At 40.0% G+C, this 25,396-nt stretch overlaps 3 protein-coding genes and 1 long non-coding RNA gene across 10 annotated transcripts; 2 read left to right on the forward strand and 2 right to left on the reverse strand.

Annotated features, from left to right (window-relative positions):
- Positions 1–720: 720 nt before the first annotated feature.
- Positions 721–5,882, reverse strand: ap1s3b (adaptor related protein complex 1 subunit sigma 3b). Of its 4 annotated transcripts, none has more exons than XM_046052364.1 (6): positions 5,735–5,882; positions 3,876–4,054; positions 3,609–3,717; positions 2,432–2,569; positions 1,656–1,717; positions 721–1,499 (listed from the first exon to the last, which is right to left on the reverse strand). In XM_046052364.1, exons 2-5 carry the CDS (start codon positions 4,052–4,054, stop codon positions 1,676–1,678), a joined length of 468 nt encoding a protein of 155 aa, XP_045908320.1. In that variant the 5' UTR covers positions 5,735–5,882; the 3' UTR covers positions 721–1,499; positions 1,656–1,675. The 4 variants fall into 4 exon arrangements, with proteins under 4 accessions (XP_045908320.1, XP_045908319.1, XP_045908321.1 ...); XM_046052363.1 differs by having other exon boundaries at positions 5,665–5,846; XM_046052365.1 differs by lacking the exon at positions 5,735–5,882 and adding an exon at positions 5,473–5,492.
- On the forward strand, positions 5,442–10,020 carry LOC123972721 (dehydrogenase/reductase SDR family member 12-like). Its single transcript, XM_046052356.1, has 10 exons — positions 5,442–6,205; positions 6,647–6,780; positions 6,849–6,931; positions 7,047–7,142; positions 7,252–7,333; positions 7,417–7,478; positions 7,629–7,733; positions 8,254–8,344; positions 9,048–9,185; positions 9,311–10,020. Exons 1-10 carry the CDS (start codon positions 6,150–6,152, stop codon positions 9,466–9,468), a joined length of 1,005 nt encoding a protein of 334 aa, XP_045908312.1. The 5' UTR covers positions 5,442–6,149; the 3' UTR covers positions 9,469–10,020.
- A 292-nt stretch (positions 10,021–10,312) lies between these two features.
- LOC123972706 (cullin-3-like) lies at positions 10,313–21,004 on the reverse strand. The gene is made up of 16 exons (XM_046052309.1): positions 20,712–21,004; positions 17,589–17,786; positions 16,753–16,866; positions 14,618–14,778; positions 14,323–14,437; positions 14,011–14,239; positions 13,721–13,866; positions 13,412–13,588; positions 13,117–13,287; positions 12,905–13,012; positions 12,546–12,670; positions 12,350–12,446; positions 12,064–12,198; positions 11,687–11,873; positions 11,044–11,189; positions 10,313–10,848 (listed from the first exon to the last, which is right to left on the reverse strand). The coding sequence occupies exons 1-16, from the start codon at positions 20,769–20,771 to the stop codon at positions 10,717–10,719; spliced, it is 2,301 nt and encodes a 766-aa protein (XP_045908265.1). The 5' UTR covers positions 20,772–21,004; the 3' UTR covers positions 10,313–10,716.
- On the forward strand, positions 20,341–22,637 carry LOC123972729. Of its 4 annotated transcripts, XR_006825458.1 has the most exons (4): positions 21,027–21,114; positions 21,207–21,250; positions 21,347–21,477; positions 21,761–22,637. It is a non-coding gene; the product is annotated as an uncharacterized LOC123972729 (long non-coding RNA). The 4 variants fall into 4 exon arrangements; XR_006825460.1 differs by lacking the exons at positions 21,027–21,114; positions 21,207–21,250 and adding an exon at positions 20,341–21,026; XR_006825459.1 differs by lacking the exon at positions 21,207–21,250 and having other exon boundaries at positions 21,035–21,114.
- The last annotated feature ends 2,759 nt before the right edge of the window (positions 22,638–25,396 follow it).

Here is a 25,396-nt window from a genome sequence, read left to right on the forward strand (position 1 = left end):
AAGTATCCTCACCACTCTTAAATTGCCTAAAAAATTCAATGACTAATATCAAATTACAATGAAATCCAAGTTATTAAATTTTTGTGATGTTACTTGTTTGTTTACATTAACAGTGTTTGTAAACAGCAGAAAACAAGCCTATATTTTCAATTATAATCAACTGAGTAATGGTAAAAACGCTTATTTTTCATCATCAATTACATATGTGTTTATATCTGTAAATGACAAAGTATAATGCTGACTGGGCCTCTGAAACAAGCATACAGTATAATGAATGGAATATTATAGGGATTTTTCGTTAAGGCAGCGTGCTGCACTGAGAACGAGTGTTGTTGTGATATATTCAGGGTTAGTGGATTTAATGTTATTATGGATAATAATTTCCAAGTCTAATATCAGACCGTCGCCTGCCTTCCAACCCTTTCATACTGCGAAGCTATGTATTGTTGGCCTACCAGTGGTTGTGCTATGTATGCTCATTTTTAAACCATTTTGTACATGTTCAATAATGTGTGATGAATAACAGATGAATAAAGCATCAGCTGTATTATTTTTCTTCTTGCTGAGTTGTGTTGCCTTATTAAAAAATCACATCACATTTTTCTGGGGAGGAAATAACTTTTTTAAATCATGTTGACACTAGTACAAACTAAATTCCATGAGGTTTTGGTGAAATCAAACATCAGTATACAATTATTGCAAGAATGATTACTCAGATCAGACTGTTTATCAAAATACATATTTTAATCATAAGCTCCAACATCATAAATTGCACATTATAAAAAGCAGTAATATCCACATCAGCAACTTCTTCGTGGAGAAGACTCATGGTGCCACACATAGGTTACACAGATTCAAAATGATAAGAAAACTGTCATAATCAGTCTCATTCAAAATGAATTGTTTTACGGTATGAAAGCAAAGCCCATTATCGGTTCATATTGGAATTATAAAGCATCTTAAGGCCACCAATTTAAAATACGTTTTGTGTTTTTGAGACTGAACTTTGCCCCCCCAGTTAGTGGATTTGCAGAGAAACACATAATTTTTGTAGTTGTGCGTCAGAATGAAACCATTCCCTTCCAATATATTAATACATGGTTGTTTAAATATAAATGCAACAATTTCATCAATCTAAAATCACTTAATAGTTATGAACCCCTATCCTATTTTACTGCTTCATTTGGATTTAATAATAGTAATCAAAGAAACCCCCCCCCCTTCAATTGAGAGCATGACTATGAACAAATATTAGACTTACTCTCAAAAAAAGTTACATTGCAGCAACACTTCAGGCAGAAGGCAAGCAGGCATTCAATATTCCCATTTCTTCTTTTGAAAATGAAAAATAGAATCAAAGTAAATCCTATTTTTATATTCAGAAACTTCTTTGACTCATATACAGTACATCTGGTTCCTGTATTCCTCCCCGCTGTTACTTTAAGTCCTTTTTCCCCCACGGGTTAAAATGCAGGTTTGCTCATATACTCCTCCATGGTCTAGAAAAAAAAAAGGCAGAAGAGCAAAAATCGGGTTGCAAAAATGTAAAAACACAAAAGCATTATGATACAATTAATATTCACAGGCACACATTGCTGGTAACTGAATGCTGAGCACACCAACAAAAGGTAACTAACACAAGCAGAACATCTAACCTTTCTGTCCATATTCAAGGTCATCCAAACAGCTCCACCTCATACCAATCACTGTTGTCATCCTGAAGCGATAATGGTCAAAATGAATGGGAGGCTACACTGCACACAGTCCAACTCTAGATTAAATGGTGTTAGTCAGCCCTACTCAGAACCACAGAACAACACACCCAGTTAACTACTGTACCATCAGAGCCACGGACCTACAGGGAGAGCGGGAAGCACCAGCCAGATACTAAACCTACGGCACGTTACAGGAAAGTCTGTCTCTCACTCGCAATAACGCTGGCAGAGAGAGAGAGAGAGAGAAATATACACCCAAACAAACACACACAGAGGGTTCAGAAAAACAGTAGCACAAACACAAATCTATGGAAAAAGGAGCAACAGCTAACATCCACAAGCTACGAGAAAGACGAAGGCACACCAGAGACTTAGCAGCACCACTGTTAATTGAACTCATGACTAGGCTACTTGCAACACTTGCTGGTAAGTTCACACTACACAAGTTCCCACACTGGAGGTGGACACATCATTCATAAGTGATGTTGTTGAGAATGCTGCTTCTAAATGTATGTATATAACCGATTTCAGGCATCTGGACCTTTCTAAGTAAACCACAGCTGAGACTTGCAAAGATGATATAATCACCTCTGAACTACATTCAATACTTGTCACCATTTCTTTAATTATGTTGAGCCATGCAACACATGTTACATACTCACAAGCCACACCTTGTGTTGTGTTGTGTGTAAGGAGTGTGTGCCAGCGCTTCTCACCTCCTGTAACATGTCTGAAGCTTCAATGGAGCGATTCACCATCTGTTTGGAGGTTTCTTGTATTTCGCCTCCAATAAGAAACTCATCCAGGATGAAATAGGCCTTCTCAAAGTTAAAGATTATGTCCAGCTCACACACCTGAGAGGAGGTATGATGGCTATTATTGCGATTATTATAAAATAATAGAATGTACTTAGATTATTAACATTTTACATAAACATGGCTGTGATCTTTATGGCTACTTCAACAGTTAATATGCTCTTGATTTAAGGGTTCAGTGTGTAAGTTTTAGTGGCATCTAGTGGTGAGGGTTGCAAATTGCAACCAACAGCTCACAGTGCATTCACATGCTCCTCGGATGGTCCCATTTCCCGGGTTGTGAAGTCGTTCTTTTGACTTCAGGGTGTTCATGTGCTCTTAAGTCGGAATGTGGAATCAACATGGACGCTACTACAAAGATTTTTTGGATTAGCATTATCAGAGCATTTAAACAACATGCAGATATTTAGTTCACTTTACATGGACAGAAAACTAACAATTACAAATTAGATGTTTGCACAATATGTAATTTTGCACAAATTATTTCTCTTTTTGCACTAAAGATTTAAGAAGGAAAAAAAAAAATCTCATTATTCCGACACCACATGAATGCACTGGTCAGCCCTCGCTTTCCAAGTGCACAGGAGATACTATGGTGGCCGACACATTCTGTCAGCTCTTATGCAAAATAATACATGTGGTCCTCCATTTGTCCAAATTTCTCTTCTTACATTTAATAAACCTCTGGACTACGACTACAACTACTACTACTACTAACGTTCTTCTTCTTCTTCTTCTTCCTCTTAGTACGTCTTCAACGTAATGATGAAACACACTCTGGAGAGCCGTTTGGGCTACTGTAGAAACATGCGCAACAGAGCGATGTCCATGTAAGAGGACCCGTGGTGTCTGTAAATAGAAATGGTTCATTCTAAGGTAATTAAAACATAACAGTTCATTATGTAAGGTCTTTATACACCACTGAAAACATAGTTATGGGTATTATATTACATTTCACTGTCAATGGATCCTCCTAAATATTACACACTGAACCTTTAAGCTACCATCGCATTTCAACAGTTACACTTCAGGCTACAGTTGCATACTGAATAAAAGAGGGAGAAACTGAATGAAATACATTGCCAAAGTATTTGTCCAGCAGCTCCACGTAGCGATGAATAACCTCCAGAGCTAACAGCTCATTCTCCTGATTCTCTATGGCCAAGCAGAAAAATAAGCTTGCATACCTGAGGAAAAGGTGACAGTGGTGATTTTTCAGCCGATAGATAGAAGTTAAAATGGTTTTAATGGTTTAACTATGAATAGAAAAGAGCCAGGGGTGGGATGGTGGGGGGTAGATTAAGAAGCAGATAAAGTAGACCAACACACAGGGGACAGCACCCACCTCTTGTAAATAATTTTCAGATCTTTCCAGTGCAGAAAGTTACAGGAGCGGGGTTGGCGTGCCAACACCATGGTGGTCATGTCCCTGATGATCTTTTTCTTCTCACGTTCTGATATGGGCGTGAACCACTTCTGAAGACGCAGCTTCCCCTGGCGACTGAAGAGCAGCAGGAAGCGCATCTATCAATGCAGACACACCGTAGAGTTAGTTTGGCATGCACGAACCGAGGGGATGACTTGTATGGACACACACACACACAAAGTCATTGCACAGGACATTATTAACTACCCTCGAACACACAAACCAAGGGTCAAATGAGTGGTTTGCTGTTGTCATGGCTCATTAAAAAGTAACTCCACTGACCAAACGCTAAACGGGGGAGAAGGGTGTCGGCTAACACATGACTGAGGAAGACGTAGTTTGGAACTTCCTTTACAATTTTCCACAGAGGTAAGGAAAAGTTGAGTTACGGATGTTTAGAGAATGTGCTTCCTAGCATCAGAAAGAGATTTGGCTACATATCAAAATGGACATTAATTTTCCCTCACCTCCATCAGAACCACACTGACACTATTTCCTTTAGGTCTTCCTCTAATTGTTGATGTATATGAGTTTGTCCTTAACTGGAATAATGGCTTAAAGGCAGTTGGTTGTTTTGTGTCGCACCTCTGAGTTAAATTTGTGATTTTGGTCAATATAAATATTTAAACAATTTACTTGAATATCTATGTAAAATGAAAAATCCTCTTCAGCCCTCACAGACCCACCAGAGCAGAGATCTTTTTTTAAGCTCATGATGTGAAACAAATCATGGTTAAAGACCTACTAAAACTCCCCTAAAACAGCTAATTACAAGGGATTGTGCACATTCTAATGCACAAGCACAAGATATTTCCTGTTTGTTGTAATGCTGCAGCCATGGCAAATGGCTTATTAGGATTTAAAATTTCCCTCAATAAACTGTTGGAGAAACAAAAGCATACCATATGGGCCATTGTGATGTGAGGTAAAATGTCCCCCCCCCCCCATTTAAGGAAGATGTCAGAATTCACTTGGTTTCAAGAGGACATACCAGTTTTTCTGTATATTGAATTGAAACTTTATTTCAGACTTAGGTTCTACATAAATCATAGGAGATTACAATAAATAACTTAGGCTAGATACAAAAGCACAATACAAGACCATGGTTTAATATGTATAGCCTACATATTAATGTCTTACAAAGATCAGTTGAATGCTACCAATGTCTCCACAGCTAAGCACTAAATCTTAGTAGCCTATGTTTGATAAAACCAAGATGAAGATGAGTGATTAGGCCGCCAAATAAATGTTCCCAGAAAATAAAACCACAAACCACAGTGGGCTATAGGCTACTAGAAAAACAGGCGCACATACAATCCCATAAAACTGGTATTTCCAGGTGTATAACCTTGCGCCAACAGATAGGCAAATCAATGTGGAAAGCGTTAAACTGCCACCTGGGCAGGACTCGACGCAAAGTGACGAAACCTGTTCTGCTGAGGGGACCGGTTGAGGAAACGCACACCTTACTTCCGACTGTCGCTTAAAGTGGGGAAGACGACAATTAAAAACTCACAATAAAAACCAAAATAGGTCTACAACTGCTGTTGGGCGGTCAGACAACAGCGAACAGGCCTCAGCGTTACAGGAAGTGGTGTAAAGGCGCAGTTTCTAGCTTTAGCTACCTGACGGCGACAACAGGTGCAACAGGTGAACAGCCTGACGCTATCAGCTAGCCTATAGTCACGCGTAGAAAACAAACACTTACCATTTTGAACCTGCGCCAAAAGATATCAACACATCAAGCGATTAAAAAATATGACACTTTTAACCCTTACAGCGGGTCAACTGGTCCGGCTGAGCGCATATCTGTCCGTCGTCCACTCCACTCAGTGTGAAAGTTGCTTAACTCCGCCCTCCTGACCGCAGGAGGAGCGGTGCCTGCCGGACGCGTCACCAGACCTCGCAACCATCTGGATTGGTTATTGCAGATGTGTGACAGGGATGCACCCGAGCAGCAGCCCATCACGACATGCTAAGGTTGACCACGTGACGTAAATGTGCCAAGCGTTTTAATGAATGAGTTGATTAAACTTTTGACATAACCTGACTGTCAGCCGCGAGTGTTATTTCCACGCAGCGTCGGCAGAGAGCAGCGCAGGCTCTCTCCATCTGCCTGATTCATGTGATACCTACTGGTCTGTCACAGTGGTTGACAGGGACTGGCAAGCTGGTACACTTTTTGGGAATAACATGTCTCTGTATCGAAATGCTATCTGGTTTTTGAATGGAATTCACCAATATACAAGGTCAGTCAACACTACTTTGACCAGTCCTTACTTTGGAGCTTAATAGAGATCTAAAGAAATGGCTGTCAGGGGAGGCTTTGTGAATTTCAGTCCGTGTACACAGTAGGCTATATTGTCCTGCTTGTTGACTATAAGTGGGCTGTATGAGTTATTGTTTGTAAATCTTATGTTTGCCTGAAACCTTCTAAACAGAATATCAAAGGTCTGATCACTGTATGGCACACATCACTGCACAAACTGGCCTTTATATCCAGTTACAATAGTTCCATTGACAGCTGATGTGTCTTCAGGATGACATGTACATCACCTGACTCTAGTGAAGCTAACACATGGAGAGACCAAAACAAATGTTCAGTCTTGTGACAGTTTGATTAAAAAAATGTTTTGGGTCATTTTAACTTTGAGGCTCACATTGATTTGTGTTTCCCCGCCTGCCTTTAGGAAGGGACATGGGGCAGCGTCTAAAGACTTCAACCCCCAAGACCTGAATGTGTCCGTAGTGGGAAGGTCTTTTATGATCACCGGAGCCAACAGCGGAATTGGCAGAGCGACAGCCATGGCTATAGCCAAGAAAGGTAAGTGCCGGTTCTCTTGTCATGCCCCTTAAATTGCTAGAAATTAAACTCTCATGTTTTGTTTCCAGGCGGGACAGTCCACTTGGTGTGCAGGAACAAAGATAAGGCAGAAGAGGCCAGGGTGGACATTGTCAGTGAGTCTGGGAATACGGTGAGGGTTGCTCGCCTTGAACATGCAAAATAAAAGGGAAAGAGAAGGGAAAATGATGATTTGTGAGAGTGAGAGAGAGAGAGAGAGAGACTCATATGTAACATGGTTATTCTAGGAAGTATACATCCATGTAGTGGACATGTCAGAGACACGCAAAGTCTGGGAGTTTGCAGAGGCCTTCAAGAAGCAGTATCCATCCTTGAATGTGTTGGTAGGTATTGCCTGTCTCCTTTAATGTGGTTATCAATTTCTTTATCAACTAATAACATTGATGTGGACTCCGCTATTTGAAATCTTTTGAAATCATTTTCTTGGGACAGATAAATAATGCAGGGTGCATGGTGCACAAGAGAGAGGTGAATGCTGAGGGGCTGGAGAGGAACTTTGCCACCAATATTATGGGTGAGACCTCATTCTGACGGTCAAACAGCGGCACACTGCTGTATAGATTTAAATTAGTGTCTTTTTTTCCTCCATCTCTTCAGGGGTGTACATCCTCACCCAGAGTCTCATACCACTTCTACAGAAGAGCCGGGATCCGAGGGTGGTAAGAGCACAGACACACACACACACACACACAAATAGACACAAGCAAAGTGCTCATCTGCATCATGTGGACAGCATAATGCCACTTCTGTCCACGCTGTTAGTGGCTGTTGTCTATGCACACTGTGCCTCTCTTATCCCTGCCTGTTAGATCACTGTGTCCTCGGGAGGCATGCTGGTCCAGGAACTCAGAGTTAATGACTTGCAGTCAGAGAGGGGCCGCTTTGATGGTGTCATGGTCTACGCCCAGAACAAGGTAGGAGAGAAGAATGTAATACAGGTTCTAAACCAACAGGGATGGAATGTAACTTTTACTCAAGTACCGTGCAATTTTGAGGTACTTGTATTGTACTTTCCATTATGATATATTATTATAGATTATACTGGCCAGCAGTAAAGTAATTAAAATGAGCCCCACCTTTACCAGCTGCAACTTTAAATGATCCAATATGTTTCTGAAATGGGCCATTCTGCATAATGAGCACTTTTGGTACATTTATTAATTATAAATTAATTATTATATTTTGATGCTAATACTTTTTAATTTTACTTAAGTAAGATTTTGAATGCATTTTGATTTACGTCTGAGTATTTAGTATTGCTATCTGAATATTTATGAATAGTTTGAATGAACTATCTCTATGGGTTGGGATTTGTCTGCGTAATTGAACAGAAGGAAAAGAAACATAAAGTAGTAATGCAAAATACATTTACTATAGTAGTAGTTGGAGCGGTAAAACCCTAAACTGAGGCGACAATGTGTTGTTTCTCCTTAGAGACAGCAGGTGGTGCTGACACAACAGTGGGCCAAAGCCAACCCGGTCATTCACTTTTCTGTGATGCATCCAGGCTGGGTAGACACACCAGGTACTTGCTCACTACTGGAAACTATATTTGCTGCTGATATTTTTCTTTGTCTTTGATCTTTAAAAAAAAAAGCCTTTCAATGAACAGAAAATCGCACACATTGCACTTGCACAGCAGTTATTCTCCTGATGGTGGTGCTATAGCAAATGTTTAAAGACCAAAAGAACCACACCAAAATTCACCGGACATTACAGTAGGGGGAGAATCTGAAGAGCTTCGATTGCAACAGGTTTCATTAAAAGTAACTGAGAAATGTAGCATTTATACAGTCTGTCCATTTCTTATTTTTCATTTTTCTAAAAACACAGTCTTGAGACCTGGACTAGTAAATACTCTGTGTGGTTGTTTTGAAACTCCCAAATTTGAACCTGTAACACACCAAATTTGTGACCATAAACCCCAATATAAACATCCGCCTTCAGGTAAAATTAATATTTACCTAATAGCTATGATTTTGAGCTGAGACAGAGGACATGAGGTAGATGAAGTATTTACACTTTTTATAAATAGTTTTGCTACATTTTGTATCATTTAATTGTTGAAATTGAAAAGGTAAATGAGTCTGAATTACAGTGCTTTACAAAGCAGAACATGTTCAAAACTATTTAAAAGATTTTTTTATTTCTATTTTTTCCCTATCATCCACATTTGATGAAAAGAGTAAGTGAATTTTGAAAATGCATTTTCCACTTTGGGTTTCTAGCTGTTTCTACATCAATGCCTCAGTTCCACCAGAGGATGGGGGAGAGGCTGCGTAGTGTAGAGCAAGGAGCTGACACTGTTGTGTGGTTGGCCTTGTCCAGAGCTGCTGCCAGAACACCCAGCGGCCAGTTCTTTCAAGGTGAGCCACACAAAGTCTGACAGGTTCTTTCACTACGCAAACGGAGATGTCCTTTTTATTTAATCTTCATAGGTGAATCTCCATCACCTGCCATCACATGTTCAGACAGACTGTTTGTGTTGCAGATCGCAGGCCTGTTCCCACCCACCTGCCTCTGGCCTGGACTCACAGTTCTGCTGAGGAGATTCAGAGTTTCATGACTCAGCTGGAGACTCTGGCCAAAGCCATTCAGTCACAACCTGATGCAAAGCCTGACAGCTCTTCCAGCCCTCACTTGGTCTGAACTGTGATATTAATGTTGCACCATATGTCACGAATCCAGTAAAGCATTAGTTACAGTAAGATCAATATCTGAAACTATTGGCATATTTGTCATGCTTATTCTTCTTTGTCTAATGCACCTCCTAATTTTACCCATTTATTTAAAATTTATTTTTCAGGACAGTGCATAGCTCAGTGTCACCTTATATCTGTGATGTCAACGTGTCATCTGGACTGCATTGAACATGTAATTAACTATTGATTTGTAGACAAAAGTCATTGATTTGGAATGAACATCTCATTAGCAGTTACTGAATGCATGTGCAATGCATGACAAAACATGGTTATATCTGGTTACCTGTAAACACGTGCATGTCTGTAATGTATGTGATAAAACAGGATTCCATTGAGGATCACACATGGAAGTGTATTTGTGTCTGAACAGTAGTCTGCAGTGCTGACATCTTAGATGTGCAGTAGTTACTGTTCCGCTTTGTGCTGACACTTCTGAAGTTATTAGATATTTGCATTAAGTGGTAATTATAATGGAACATTAAAAGCCCAGTCTGATGAATGTAATGTGAGAAATTGCACGATCTTCACAATGAGCAAAACTGGTCTCAATATTGCCATTTTCTTCATGTAATATTTTATGAAGTTTTAATTAGAGTAGATAACAGTTCTGGGTCCTTTTTGGACATAGCACCTGGACAGAACAGACATTTCATACTGACTGCAGTGTGAAAATCACAATAAAGTAAGTATGTAAGAGTCAAATGTAGAGGAGCAAAGCATTTCTGTGAAAAACTACAGAGCATCAATACTCTTTTTTTTTTTATTTTTCTTTTGTAACAATCCACATTTGCTGTTTTTAATAATTTTATTATTTTTTATACAGTATTGAAACAAAAAAAAAATAATGTGGTGCATTCACATTTTTCCCAAGGGATTCTTTGCAAGTTTGATCTCTACATGGGTAAAACAGTGAAAAGCTTGAAGCTGGATCCATCCATGTTAAAACTCACAGGGAATAGGAAGACTGGGCCTGATTTAAAAATCATCAATATAAGTTTTGTTGGATTTCTTTTCTTTTTTCTGAGCCAACATTTTATTCCCCATTTGTGTGTTTACTGTGTTTTTGTAAGGGACGATGAATCAGGTTCCCAGAATTTGTCTTTAAAAGAAACTTCCAGTCCATGCGTAACAACAGTCCAAAGAAAACAAACAAATCCCATCCAGTCTCTTCCTCCTCTCATCACCAGTTCATCTTCTACGCAACATAGGTGTACACTTTACGGTCTTCTGGCGTCCTCGCCAAGTATTCTCTTTCTATAAGTCCTTCTATACGCTTTTTGATTACCACAGGGCTGGGAAGAAAACGTGCCCGGAGCTGCTGAGTCACCTGAAGACAAAGTCACAAAATATAAGAAACAGCACCTGTCCTACAACTTCTCTGCAGAACTTGGGAGTCACAATAAAATATTTAAAAGTTTTGGGATCAAGAAGTGGAGCAGATGGAAAGCTATAGATTAAAATGACTGTTCATCATTAAAAAGGGAAACCGAGCTAAATTCATGTTCTCATGTGGGTTCCTTACCTCTGCCACCAAGACGTTGTGCTGCATCTTCTTCCTCGACTTCATGATTCTGACAATGGCTGCCTCAATCTCATGCTTCCTGTCATCATCCACTTTCTGCCGCGTCTCTTTCCTTTCGGGGTCTGATTCTCCTTGTTTAGCAGCAACTGGGAAAGTAGTATACAGGAACAAGATGAGGTTTGAAGAGAAAATGCAGAAAATCTCTCGATGTACTGTTTAATCTTAGCAGAAAGGCCACTTCCATGTCACAATATATTTTTGAACAGAAGACTTCATTTGCCATTAGGCTGAAACAATACTGGGGCATTCCGTTCATATTCTTAGCTGAACGTATCTACTACTGTACACCAGGTATTGATACTGTAGTTACATAATAACTTAAAAACTAAATAACTAAACTAAAAAAAAAAAATCACAGGATGATCAACTTTTACAAGTGCAGTAGTCCTCAACCATTTAGCTTACAGTACAAAAAAGGTTATTCCACAGTATCATGTTTCAGATTTCCAGAAATTAAACCTTCTAACCAAAGACGCAGTACATAGTATACAGACAGTAGCGGACAGAACCTCGCCCAGAAGTGAGGTTGAACTTGAGCTCTCTGTAGTGACGATATGTGGCATCGCACACAAAGTTTGCCCACCTGTCTGTATTTTGACTCTGTGCAGTTTGGAAGTGAACTGATCATTGACTGTAAACACGTGGCCGCTCTCAATCTCCTTGGACTTTGGCTCCTTGGTCAGCACTCTCTGTGTTGGCTTCCCACAGGCCAACGACTGCAACGCTCGCACCAACTCCCTCTCAGGAATATCTGTCTCCTGCTGGATCTCCTGTAGAGGGGGGACAAAAACGGGCGAAGAGGTTGTAAAAACGGGCAGATCATTGTAAGATTCTTTCCTCGCTAAGAAGGATGCATGTAAGTCATACAGTAAAGCAAAAATAACCTCTACAAAGACAAATAGATCTAATTGGAGAGTGAGGTCAAGATGGCCAGGTATAGGTGCTTTGCTGTGTCCCCACCTCAAAAGTGCACTTTTCTCTGTTATTGAAGAGCATGAGGATTGTCATCTGGAAGGTGGAGACCTGCAGTATGTGTTTCCGGGTGTTTGAGCCGGTCACCTGAGCACCTCCCACTCCCACTTCTGAACCATCCTCCTGCAGATAAAGTAGAAGGGACAGTAGATTTGTGAATGATGATACTGCCTTGACGTAAACGAGTTGCTTCCCGATTCCAATACTAAACAGCATCATTGCATCGTGAATAAAGTGGCTGACAATAAACCTGCATTTTCAAATGCCATTCTACCTTTTTAATAGCTCCATAGAAAGTTGCGTTTAGGTCTGCCCCACCCATGTGGTGTTGCAGTGTGAGTTGTCTACCACTGTGCTTAGCGAGGTAAAACCTGTGAAATAAAAGCCAGGAGCAAGTTTTTTAGAAACCAACAAAATTTAGCCTGCCTATGTATAGTAAAAAATAAATTGAGTAAATTTAAGAGCATTACCTTCTAAAGACTTCAAAGGCATGTCTGGGAGCAGGGGGGATGGTGCATTTAGGTGTTGCCGACTGTGTAGGCCAGTAGCCAGTGGTGAGGACTCTTACTGTGAGGTCTACACCACTTAGAGATGCCTTAAAGAGATTAACAGAATTTCTTTTAATAGAAATTAATAAAAGCTTACTGACTCTTAGTTACAAAATAAGTGGTACACAACTATGGGTTACTTTTTATGACATTCTGATGCACTAATAAACGTAAATTAATTGCGCGAAAATTAGCTTCATATCAAACATGGGTTTTTAAGTGTGCCCTGTTTAGAGTCACTTGTGTTTGAGTTTTTCTGAAAGGGCGTCTCACTGCCTTACCGATGTGGTCTGTATGTGTTGCCTGAACTCATCCATGGTAGTGTTGGAGATGCTCATGTCTCTGAACATCCCTTCCAGTTTCGAGGTAAACTGACAGCCGCATTCTGTCTGTGAAGGAGAAAGACAGAGAACAGGGAGTTGAAACTACTGACGGGAACAGTATGAGGGATGTGCACATACATCTGGCTGCAAAACTGTCTCACTCCCTTTACCTTGAGCTTAGAGATCATGTTCTTCTCCGAGTCATCTGAGACACTCTTGTTGCTGAGCAGCCTGCGGCCCAGATGCTGCTTGTAGTACCTTTCAAACACATCTTTCTCCTGCATGAACCTGAACAACACCATGGCCTTGTCAAGGATTGACTCCACCTCCTGTTCTGTCAACTGCTCAAACCAGATGGGGAGAAAATGAACGAGGCAACGTGCAGGACATACAAAACAAAATAAAAAAATATCAAAAATAATTATATTTACTTTGTGTTGAAAAAAACTCAAAGGAGCTACATACCCCTTTGACACCCTTCTTGAGCTTGTCATCAATAAAGAGTGAAAGGTACTCTGGTGAGCGGGAGTTGAGGTTGAGAAAATACTCAAAGTCTCCTGCTATGGTTTGTTTGAAGAGTCTGTCATTGTTGAAGGACTCGAGGAGGAAGCGATCAAACCGTGTCTTCAGGTCTAGCAGGCCCTGTTAAGGACGCAATTACAAAGAGGTGATAAATTCTATAATGACATTTCCCTCTCATTTACAGTTTCACGCAGGGCTCTGCAAGTCTTCAGACATAAAGTTGTGTTTTAAGAATCATAAAAACCAGCATACCTGGATGTAGTCGACAGGGTTTTTGCCCTCTCCCTCTTCTGACACCAGAGCTTTGCCTTGCTCCCTCAGGTAAGAGCTCATACACTCGCACATCGTTTTCAGGCCATTTGGCACACGACTGAACAGCTTGTACATGCATGCCAGGTCTGAGAGGGAGACATGAGAGGGAAAAACAATGAGAAGTGTTGAGGCAAGGCCGAAAATTGATAATCCCTTGATTGAAATTATTTCATTTTCATCATCATCAGAATTAATTCAAAAGAGAAAAATCTATTAGAAAAAGCTTTTACCTTCTGTCTTGCCGTTTTTGAGCATATGGACAAGGCCAGAGTTCTCCATCTCCACAATGGTCTTCATGTGTTTAGAAATGAGCTCCCTTTCCACCACCTTGACAATGGGCTCCTCCGTAGTCTTGTCCAGGCAGTGCATAACTCGCTCAATCTCTTCATTGATTCTGGCCTCTACCTTCTTAATGTAGACACTGGCACTGTTTTCTGCTAGGAACTTTTGGCTCTCCATCTGAAAGAGCAGGTATTGTGTGCTATCGATTTTTCAGTGGTTACAAAAAACATACAGACACTGAGAACCTTCTGTAGACTTACCTGGAAGAATTCTGCTGACATATCTAAGAAAGGGCCCTCAAAGTCCTCCTCATATACAGACCTGCCGTCCAGGCCAAGAATCATCAGCATCTGGCAGGCATTTCTGATGGCGCCCCTGCAGTGAATGATAAAAAAATAAATAATATGCAAGGCTCCCATATTAGCAGTTATTCAAATGACAATTATAATGTCCATGTTTACATGCTCAGAAAATAACATATTGCAATATTAAGATCAACTAAAACAAACTGGAGCAGGCCCACAGTTCAAACAGTGCAGTAGTGCTCCTGCATACCTGTCTACAACCTCTCCCTTCCTCTCACGGGCAATCATGTCCAGTAACGTCTGTCGTAGGTGGTCTCGAATGCAGCCGTAGCGCACCACCTGGTCCCTGAATATGATGAGACCGAGGTTGTACACATTCTCCACATTGTTTTGTTGAACATAGACCCGGTCCTGGGAGACGAGAGATGGTCAGAAAGTTAAGAAACTTTAAAAGCGCAGGTACATATTTAAGAGTATCCTGTTTGTATGAAAGACATTCACTTTACCTCACTTGGATGTGTAGTGTATAATGTAGGTTTGTATGCTGAGCATCCAATGTGATTCAATGTCCTGCAAAGTACTTTTTTATGGGGGCTGGATATGCCAGCAAACCTTTCATTAAACATTATACAATCCCACTGACGGATTGCAAAGCTTTTTATAAGGTCATTAGAGAGTCAGAATAAATAACTGGTAGGTGTTTGAATTGTTTCCAGAAAACATAAAGTTACAATATAAGCTCCTTCCAGAAAGCATAAATATTCGAGGGGGATGTAGGTGATAAAATATTTACCTTCCCACTCAGTAGCAAGTAAATTAGTACAGAATGACAAATATTAGCCAGTGCCAAAATACTTGAGGTGGATTTTACTAGACAACTAACTTCCAGGATATTATGTGGGACCATAATGTGACTTGCATTGCCATTTTTTTTGCATGTGTAAAAAAAACCCTAACTTTCACTGCTGCCAATTTCCAAGATGCTGTTTTATGAACTTGACAGGATTTTGCTTTCTGATGCTTAATTAGAGTAGTAAACAAGTTTGCATCTATTAGATCAAATTACTGTATTGAAAAAAAACAAAACAGCAGGTAACTGGGGCTAAAATTAAAGAAAAAACAAAATACATGCATTTTCCGGGTAGCAATAAAATTAATGGATAGAGTGAAAATGTACAATCACCCTACCTCTCCTAGACAAATAAATAATGTGTCCAGGACCTAAAGAAAGGCAGTGGCTTCCAACAAGGAAATACACCTGGTGAGAAAAGCAAAGTCACACTTGCTGCATCTGTCTGGCTCTCCTCTAGAGGTCAGCAGGCAGCAGACTCTCACTGCTCAGATGTGGTGAGTATGCCGTAGTCAAACAACACAAGGCCAGCTGCCTGGGGTAAGGCCAGGACAGGAAAAATGAGAGTGTGGAAGAAAAGATCCCCAGGAGAGCTGTGTTGTCTCTGTACTGACTGTGCCATTGTTTAGCCTACATTTGTGTCTATCTCAAGGGTTCACTCACTCACACACAACCACAGGAAGACATCGGACTTGCTGCTGGCTGAGGTAAACCATTTAGTTCTGCCAGTTTTCCAACAAAACAAATAAATACAGCAACAAAAGGTTCATTGTTTGGTGCACAAATAAAACAGCACTTTACAATCAAAGTCCAGAAGAGGATGTAGGTGAAGGTTGGCCAGAGTTGGAAACAAAAGACCATTTCTTCAATAAGCACATAATTATTCATGACAGGGAACAAGCACCATAATCCACTTGCAGAGGCAAAAGAACCCATGGGAGAAACATCAAACTTCTGGTCTTCTCCCATTGACAAAAAACAAAACAACAAAAAAAACAGCCACAACTGTATTGTGAAACGGGAGAGATCTTTGTACAGGAAATTCATCCACAACTTAATACAGTGCAGATCTCTACCAGGTGTGTCTGGGGGCATGTGGGTTGGGAACAGGGAGTGCATGGCAGGCTGAGTGTCCAGTGTGTGAGAGTAGTGGAATGACAGGAAGAAAGTGTTTTCTTAAAATGCAACGTTTTTAACAAAGTGTTTTTGTATAGTATAGTCTTAGTTTTCTTTAAGATGCATATACTAGTGTAATGGTATTATAATGTCCTGTGTTCGCATAACTGTATAAACTTAACAACGAAGCAAACAATGCTATAAGTCCAAACTTTGGAATTTAAACATTCTCATTTATTCAGAACATTGTTATTTATTTAGAACATGTTACTGTAACACACCACACCAAATAAAACCCCTCCCTACCTCCCACCTCCCTCTCATCTCCCAAACAAAAACGTGTGCACCCCCCCCGCCCACACACACAGAAAATGATTTAACTATAAAATAAATTTATATGACAAACAATGCGCACCTACCATATACATGAGGATGTCTCTTATCATAACCATGGCAGTTTGATGGTCATTCCAGGCCTGATTCAGTGTTTGCAGAAAGTTATTATTAAGAGAGTTTAGGACATCTTCCCGTACCTGAAAATACAAACAGATATTTCAGTTATCTCTGGTGTGACTGGTAAACATCAGGTGATAAGGACAAATGTAAAGAGAGGGTGAACAGCTTTGGACCTTGTAGTTGTCTAGAAATATATCAGAATCAGAAATACTTCATTGATCCCCGGGGGGAAATTCTGTGTCACAGTTGCACACATTGCTCAAAGGCAAAAGGAATATAAATAAGATAACGGTATATAAAGAAGTATGTAAATATCAGAGTAAAAATATAAAATAAAGAACAATATAAGGGAGTGTGGATATGTACAATATTTACATAGTTAAAGGAATGGTTATGGTACAGTATTTACATAATTAAATGAATTGTTATGGTGAACAGTAATAATGAATAAATAGTAGCAGCAGAGTATTGCACATTAAGTAGTTAAGCAGGTGAAAGTATTTAAGCAGATGAAAGTATATAAAGTACATTCATGGTCCATTTGTGGATTATGCTTGGTAAAAGGGATGTAAGCTTGTTTATTTTGTTATTAATATAATCAAACATCATTCAAAACTGTGCTTTACTGTTTAAAGCTTTACATCTCTTTGTTTACCAAAAAGGGACATCTCTAAGTGACAATAGCCAGAAGAATGGAAACTTAAAACAAAGTGACACTATAGTAATGCACATTACTGATGACCCCAAATTTCTCTTATTAATGATTTTCCAAAAAATGACAATGGAAATGTTTCTTTACTTTGTTGATGAGATGCTCTGTGACGACCTCCCTCAGGCCTGTGTAGAGCTTCTCTCCGTGCTTGTGGAGCACCATCGTGTATGCGTTCCTGTACAGCTCCTCAAAGCTCAACCCACTGTTGTTCTTCCTCTGGATCTCCTGGATGGCATTCTTTAGAAGGTCCCAGATGTTGTTCACATACTTCTCATCCATTGTCATCTAGGAGGGACAGAAAATTATTTCCGCATGGCATTAGTAGATGACAACAGTAACATCAGTGATTATTCTTTGCAAAAAAATGTACCAGAGCCATACGAATAATACAGGTCCAACACATGTTCTTTGTTGTGTAATGACTGCAATAGTATTGCAGCTTTCTCAAGTTTGTCCTTGCAGATTTCAAAAATATTTTTTCACCCACTTCCACACTAAACAAGCAATTTCTACCTTGCAGTGTGGACAGGAAAACGGTTATTGATGACTTCCACAGTCAAGCTTGGGAACTAAAGTGTAGCAACGATGTAAACAAGCCACATTTCTATTACTTGCAATTCTCTTTGTGACACAATGCAGGTGATGTCATGGGATGCCTGGATTATTCTGTCTGCTATCAGATAACTTTGCATGCATTTTATAGCAATTTGATCAAGCATCTCAGTGCAATAGCACAGGAACGGTTAGCTTTGGTAAGCAGAAAGTTATCATGAAATCACTATTTTATACTTGTGTTGTCATATCAACAGAAATAGAGAGCTATCATTGATATGATTTCCACATTCCACACATGTTATCGTTAAGGTTGTGGTACAAGTCCAACACACCATGCTTTTGGTTTTGTTGCTGCAGACAGAAAGGAAGGAAAAGCAAAGTAAAAAGCAGACATTTTGGCAGTGTGGTAACATCGGCAGTGTGATGATATTTTGGCAATCCATGGTCAACAGAAATCAAAACAATGTGCATAACAAGTTGTGTTGAAAACCTGAGGCCATGAATACCGTGCCACTGTTTTTAACACACAACATGAATAGCTCTGCAATCCCAAGGACAATCAAGTGCTGCTCGACTCCAGCAAGCAGGTAACCAAACACCTTGGCAACATAAGTCTTTTGCTGAACGTCCATGAAGGATTAAAAAATTTAATTAAAGTCAGTAAACCAAGACATTAAGTCCTTGGGTGTTGACATGTCTCCCAAACTGTACCTCCAAAGCTGTACAGAGAAATGAGAGAAGGTAGAGAACCAGCCACGAAGTGTGTCAATTTTCTCTACCAACTTTGACATGTTCAACCTAAAATAAAATACTTAACCACAGTTAACCTTCTAATATCTTGAAATGATTATTTTTAGCATGATATATTGTGATTTCTACCTTACAATAACAATGAAGGTGTGCAGATGTCACATACAAGTTATCTCACCAAAGAAAAGCACAGTGTATTGTTTAACTTCTTTAACTCATTCAAGAAGCAGATGAGAACCTGACCTGAAGGGAAGACCTTTTGTCTGCCACATATAAATCTAACGAAAGTAGGGATGCATGTATCAGTGCCAATACAGACTTTATTAAGCGGACTGGGCATCACCCAGATGTGACTGATCTTCATGAAACGGTTTATTTCATGTCACTATAAAATTTAGTGTTTCAGTTATTACTTACTTCCATTTTAGTCATGTGGGCTGCCAGTTTTTGGCCTCATGTTACTTTACATTAAAATCATTATGATTAGTTATTTTTATATACAATCAATGGATTAGTTCCATGTACGGGGTACATACAGATTTGAATTTGGAAAAGCAAGAGAGCACTGGTATTACATTAGTAATCACTAAAACTAGTATTAGGAGAGAAGAAATTTGGATAGATGCATCTAGTGAAAACTAACTTTAACTTCACAGCTAACCTGCCCAAATTCCAGCTCAAGTCAAATTATTAGTCAGAGTTTTAAGATCACATGATGAGCATGTCTCAATAGCTACTACAAATTCAAGAGCTGTTAAATAACATCCATCCATCGTCAACCGCTTATCCAGCGTACAGGGTCGCAGGGGGATGGTCACCAGTCTGTTAAATAATATTAATTTCTGAAATCAAGTTTATTATTATATTGACTTAAACCACCCAGTTGTGGCAACACTGTGGATTAATGGGCTGGTCTTGCATGTAAGCTCAACATTTGTGAAAGGATTAACTCTGTTCACTCACTCATTTGCTTACTGACTCATTCTGCCAGACACCCACTCATAAACCTGAATATCCTACAGAAGAAAACGCATTTGTCTGTTTCACACTTACAATCTTAACAAGAAATGGAAGGATGCTGCAAGAGCTACATAAGTTGGACAAGACTGCATACAAAATGACAACAGTGTTTATAACTGACAATGGGTGAAAATGGAATTCAGTTTAGTAATTATTATCATGCCAAATGAGAAACTTGACTTGTAGTCAGGAAACAAAAATCAGTACAAAAGCAATAGCACACAAACGAACACAAAAAGTACAACAGATTTCCTGTTCAATATACATAAATACACACAGAACACATTTGTCGTTGGTGATCATTGTGTGACAGTAAGTTAGTAGCTAGTTAAGGTTGACAGCGTCAACAACATTAACTACTCAAGTTGGTCTCACAATAGGTTGATGTTGCGTTAGCTCCCAAGCTAATACTAATGATAATGTGTTAATTGCGATCTATAACAGCCAAAGCCAAAATGCGTGGTGAAATGAAATACGAACAGCCGAAAGAGCGTGCCGTTACCATAGCATAATACTTGCTGACTGACTAACTTAGCTGGTGTCAAGTCAGCTAACATTATCATCGGGCCTGCTACTTAGCTAGTGTTAGCTAGTATATCCCTGAGGAAGTTTCCTTATATATGCTAACAGTAGCTCATGTCAAACGACGGTAGCATTTTAAAACCAAGACGCCAGCTAACGTTAAATAAACTGAACTGATAACACAGCTAACTAATGTGCTTCATGTAATGTGTCCAGCTAATAGCATTTTTCACATGACAATGGCATGTTTTACTCGTCTGACCAGCTAGCTAGCAGGCAGTTGCTAGCATAAAGACCTGTCATCCACGGAACTCGAGTCTCATAGTTAGCGTCTCAGCGCTTACAGAGCCGGTAAAGACTTACAGGAAAGGCTCGTATCCTCATCTTGGTGTCCTTCTTGGTGCCGCCTTTGAGGTTGGACATGATTAGTTAGAACGACTTTCGTATCTAAGTTGACTTAAAGACTACATGAAAGGCATCTGCTAGTTTGCTTTCTACGCCAGGAAAGCGGCAGGGAAACTCAATGACCTCCCCTTTGGGAATTAGGTCGCTCTGTTATGTTGTTGTCACTCGCTCTCTTCTCAGTGGTTTTTTGGCTAATGTTAGCTTGTATGCAGTGATGGCGGACGACTGTACTCCACTGCGCAACGCTGAAATCTCGCGAGAGAACACTGACAGGTGCATTCCACAGGTTGATAACTGCTCACTCATATCATAGCGGTTACATTGGTATTACATTTAGATATTAATATTTCCACCAAAAGCTGTAAGTAGTCAAGAACCCTTTAGTCACAAAATAACTAGTTCAACTAAAAGAGAAAATACTTTATTTGGTGCACGTGATACACTATTTTCCAGATTCCAAAATAGAGATGACGCTATTAGCTAAACCTGCCCCCCAGGTGCTAGAACTTTTTTTAACAGAAAGCATACACGACCACTATATGTCAGATAAACTACAGAATGACATGCTAATTTTCATCTTTGCTGTTTTGCAGTCCTCCGCTCACTTTTGGCAGTGTTCAACTGCCAGTTTCGATGACTGGGCAACGGCTGGAAGACTGAATATCTTCTGACTGTCATGACGACGCTCTCTGAATGAGAGAAAGGAAAAAACAACAACAAATAGGTGAGTCCACTGAACTCTTACGAAAACATAAAGACTCTAACATTTAAAGACATTCATTTCAAAGCAAAAATTCTAATAGCATAATAACCATTAGGCTCAGAATATTATGGCTATTCAGCCACAAAACCTCAAAACTAATGATCACATTTTACTGTCTAATGAGGATATTTCTGGGTTTTTACTAGATTTTTCATCAATAGGCCTACATAGTGCTAATAATATCTACATACAGTCTACCTCTGCATTCTGCTGTCATGGTGGGGACTGTTGCATTCTTTCGCAGATTCGCTCCAGCTATCCTCCTCAGGCCAATGTTCTCCAGCTCCAGCTTTCTGATTTCGGACCGCATTGCTCTGATCACCTGGATAAGCCTCTGTTCGCTCTCCATGGTGCTAACATATTTCCGCCCTGTCTGCATCTCTCACAATGGCATCCAACCCACCGTACGACCCCATCTGACCTGTAAACATGCCATCTCTATTTATAGGTGTAAACTAGTCACACCAGTCTACACAGATGTCCTTTTTCATTCAGAGTTCATTTCAAAGCCCAATATTTGGCCAACAGAGAAATGAGGAGCCACTCAAGAGCAGCAGTCTGTCAGCAGACCATTGACAGTCTCGTCACATGATGGGGAGAGTGTTATTTTCTTCTTAGTGATCTGATGCCTACCACTTTCCCTCCTCCTGTTAAATATTCATCTACTCTGTCAACGTAAAGCAACAATAGGTCCTTGGGAGAGGGATGGCCTTGGGTCTAGCAGTCTGTATCAAGGTGATAGGGTGAACTGCTTCTCCTTCAAACTACTTCTCACTGTGGCTGAAATGCATAAAGATGGACAAGACATTATTTACATTTGTCTAACATCTATTTGTTTTGTATCTAAACCTTCAGTTTCTTCTTTCTGCCCCAAATTTGTTTAGTATATGAAGTATATCAAAATAGACCTGTCAATTTACACCCAGATATCCTCTTTATGATTAGGGCTCATGCAGACTGCATTCACACAAATTTAATTACTGCACGCACACAGTTAAACTCATGAATGAATAACAAGATGACTGCTATGTGTGTTTATGTGTGTGTATATTTAATGTGTGAGGCTTTAAAATAAAAACACCTGTGCACTGTATGTACAGTATCCAGAGGAGAGAATAGGAGTCAGAGAGTGTCTGTTTGGTGGTGCTCTGCTGCTCTCTAGTGTCTAGTAGTCCCGGCATAACACCAAGCAGGAAACCATTGTTTTTCTGACCTCTTCTGGTTGAAATAGTCAAGTTTGTAGTACCTCAGAATAACAGTGATGTCAGTCTGATTACACATAGATAGATAGATAGATACATAGATAGATAGATAGATAGATCAAATCAAACTAACACAGCAACATGGCCACAAGGAACACAAACAGCCACAAGAACACTAGAGTCTATTAGAGTTTTATTGTTACAGTTTGTTGAGGGCAGTGATGGCAGCTTTTACTGTAACATGCTTTTTTAGGTGGATGGGAGTAGAATGAAGCATGAGTTCAGGGGATGGCTGAGGTTGTGTGCTATAGTGAATACTCGATGGTAGTGTCAATGATGTCTAAGAGGTTGGGAGTAGGGAGACCGATGATTTTAGAGGCATAGTGTGTTTCTTTTTTTAGGAGTTTGTTCCTGTTGGTGATTGAACATGGTGGGGAAGCATGTGGAATAGTAGGGGAGAATGGGTTCTATGATTTTCCTGCAGGAGGAGCAGAAGGTGGGGTGTGACTGAGGGTGCCCTGATTTTCCGGATGGCGGAGAGCCTCTGTCGTTCCTTGCTTCCCCTGCCTACTTTCACCCAGATGATAAAAAGTGACAAACCATCAGTAAAAGCAGTTAAAGTGTGGTCAGATGAGGCTACAGCAGCTCAACAGAACTGTATTGAGTGCACAGACATCTGTTCAGAGAGGCCATAAACCAGGAGAACCACATCAATCTTAAGGAATATACATCATCAGTGAGATCATACATCAGCAAATGTTGATGATGTGATAATCACAAAGACAATACACTCATTCCCCAACCAGAAAACCTGGATCAATGGAGAAGTGAGGGCCCTATCCAGAGCCAAAAAAGCTGCCTTTTGGTCAAGTGATAAGGAAGCACAGAGCACCACCTGAGCAAGACTGAAAGCTGGCATCAAGGAGGCAAAGTCACAAGCTGAGACTGGAGAGAGACCTCAACAACAACACAGAAGATACATGGCAAACATCAGAGGCTACAAATGCAGGAGTGCCGCATCATGTGCTCGGCTACATCACCAGATGAGCTAAACACATTTTATGCTCTCTTTTATATGCTCAGAAAAGAGTCAGTAAAGTCTAGTCCATCTCCAGAACAGCCACTGAATGCTGCTGAGAGTGAATATGAGTAAAGCTGCTGGGCCTGATAAGATCCCTGTCCATGTACTAAAAACAAGTACCAATCAGCTATAGTTGATGTTATTACTTACATTTTTGACACATCACTGTCACAAGAGATGGTGCCCACCTGCTTCAGGACAGCCACCATCATCCCTGCAGCTCCAAAATCTGTAAACGACTACCGCCCTGTGGCACTTTCCCCAATTCTGATGAGCCAGCCACAGCTGAGGTGGGTACTGTTCACCCTGTTGCTGTCTGGTAAGAGACACAGAAGTATCCCCTGTCATACCACCAGACCAGATGTAATGTATCATCACATATCAAACACCTAGAAGGCCAGTTTCTGTTTCCTGTGTGAAACCAATCTTTTTAACTTAAGTTAAGCTATGTAATGTAAGTAGGCTATGTGACATTGGTAATTTTACTTACAAAACTAACCAATTTATTTAAACCTAAACCATGATTTTTTCCTAAACCTAACCATGTTTTATTTTGAAAGTCTAACTCGATGTTGCATATTTATTAGTTCTAACTTGACCGGACATTGCATATTTATTGCCCTGCACATCCAGAAATTACACTAAGGGGGTACCCAGTGCCTTAAAAAGTGACACCAAGAGATCTTGCAAAGCATCCATAACAGCAGCTCCCCCCCCCCCCCCCCCCCCCCCCCCACCAGGTTGTGAGAAATGTATCCTCAGCTCTCCACCATGTAAAATTGCTTTATTTCTATGACTTATTATACATCCACCCATCTACTATAATGTTTTAATAAAACGTTTGTATTTTGTGAAAAGCATAAAGGGAACTATAACTTAATCTTTTCATACAACCCTGTGTTGTGAAATGATAAATAGCCTAAATCTACCTTGTTTATTGTCAAGGGTAATTCCGAGGTACTCAAAGCTCTCCACGATCTCAACTGGTTACAGTAGTTAGAAACAATAGTTTCACTTAGGGGAAGTACAGATGAAGGTAGTACTGTTTGGAAGTATAATGCCATCTTTACAGACAAATACCAAAGATCATAATATTGCAACATCAGAGTTGTTTGATCTAAAGTATCACGCACCATTTGTAGATTCATTATTCCGAATTCAACCAGGAGGCTGTGTAGTATTATATAGTTTTTAAATGCACCTTCTGATGCAGTTAAACATATCACCAGTGGGTGTTTCTGGTTGTTCATATTTTCAACTTTGCTACAGTGTATTTGTTATATCTTATGACCAAAACTTAGTGCATAGCTTTTGGGGATGTGGATGTCTGAGGTGACAATAGAACTGTACTTCTGGTAGACCTTAATGGCCACACATTATGCATAATGCTACCTGTGCTTGCAGTACTTGTCCACTCAGTCTTCATGTTTGGCTCTCTTCCTCTTGAAAGACCCTTCCATTAGATGCTTCTTGGGAATACTTGACCACCCGTCATGATGTTTGTCCTCAGCCTAGCCACGGTTTGTGTAACAATGATACATTATAGAAAATTAGTTACAAACTAGATAAGAAAGTGCTGTGCATTGCCTTTGGTTAA

The sequence above is a fragment of the Micropterus dolomieu genome, linkage group LG06, assembly GCF_021292245.1.
Source record: "Micropterus dolomieu isolate WLL.071019.BEF.003 ecotype Adirondacks linkage group LG06, ASM2129224v1, whole genome shotgun sequence".
NCBI classification, from domain to species: Eukaryota; Metazoa; Chordata; class Actinopteri; order Centrarchiformes; family Centrarchidae; genus Micropterus; species Micropterus dolomieu.

Bases quoted from the DNA above. Each gene is read 5' to 3' on its own strand.
- ap1s3b (XM_046052363.1), bottom strand. The intron at 3,718-3,875 runs GTGGGTGCTGTC...CCTTTTCCTCAG, and splicing joins CTGAAAATTATTTACAAGAG to GTATGCAAGCTTATTTTTCT. The intron at 2,570-3,608 runs GTATTTCATTCA...ACCTCCTCTCAG, and splicing joins TGGACAAATACTTTGGCAAT to GTGTGTGAGCTGGACATAAT.
- LOC123972721 (XM_046052356.1), top strand. From the start codon at position 6,150: ATGTCTCTGTATCGAAATGCTATCTGGTTTTTGAATGGAATTCACCAA. The intron at 7,479-7,628 runs GTAAGAGCACAG...CCTGCCTGTTAG, and splicing joins AGAGCCGGGATCCGAGGGTG to ATCACTGTGTCCTCGGGAGG. The intron at 9,186-9,310 runs GTGAGCCACACA...TTTGTGTTGCAG, and splicing joins CAGCGGCCAGTTCTTTCAAG to ATCGCAGGCCTGTTCCCACC.
- LOC123972706 (XM_046052309.1), bottom strand. From the start codon at position 20,771: ATGTCCAACCTCAAAGGCGGCACCAAGAAGGACACCAAGATGAGGATA. The intron at 13,288-13,411 runs GTATGTAGCTCC...TGGTTTGAGCAG, and splicing joins TCAAGAAGGGTGTCAAAGGG to TTGACAGAACAGGAGGTGGA. The intron at 11,874-12,063 runs GTGGGGACACAG...CCCCCTCTACAG, and splicing joins GAGAAAAGTGCACTTTTGAG to GAGATCCAGCAGGAGACAGA.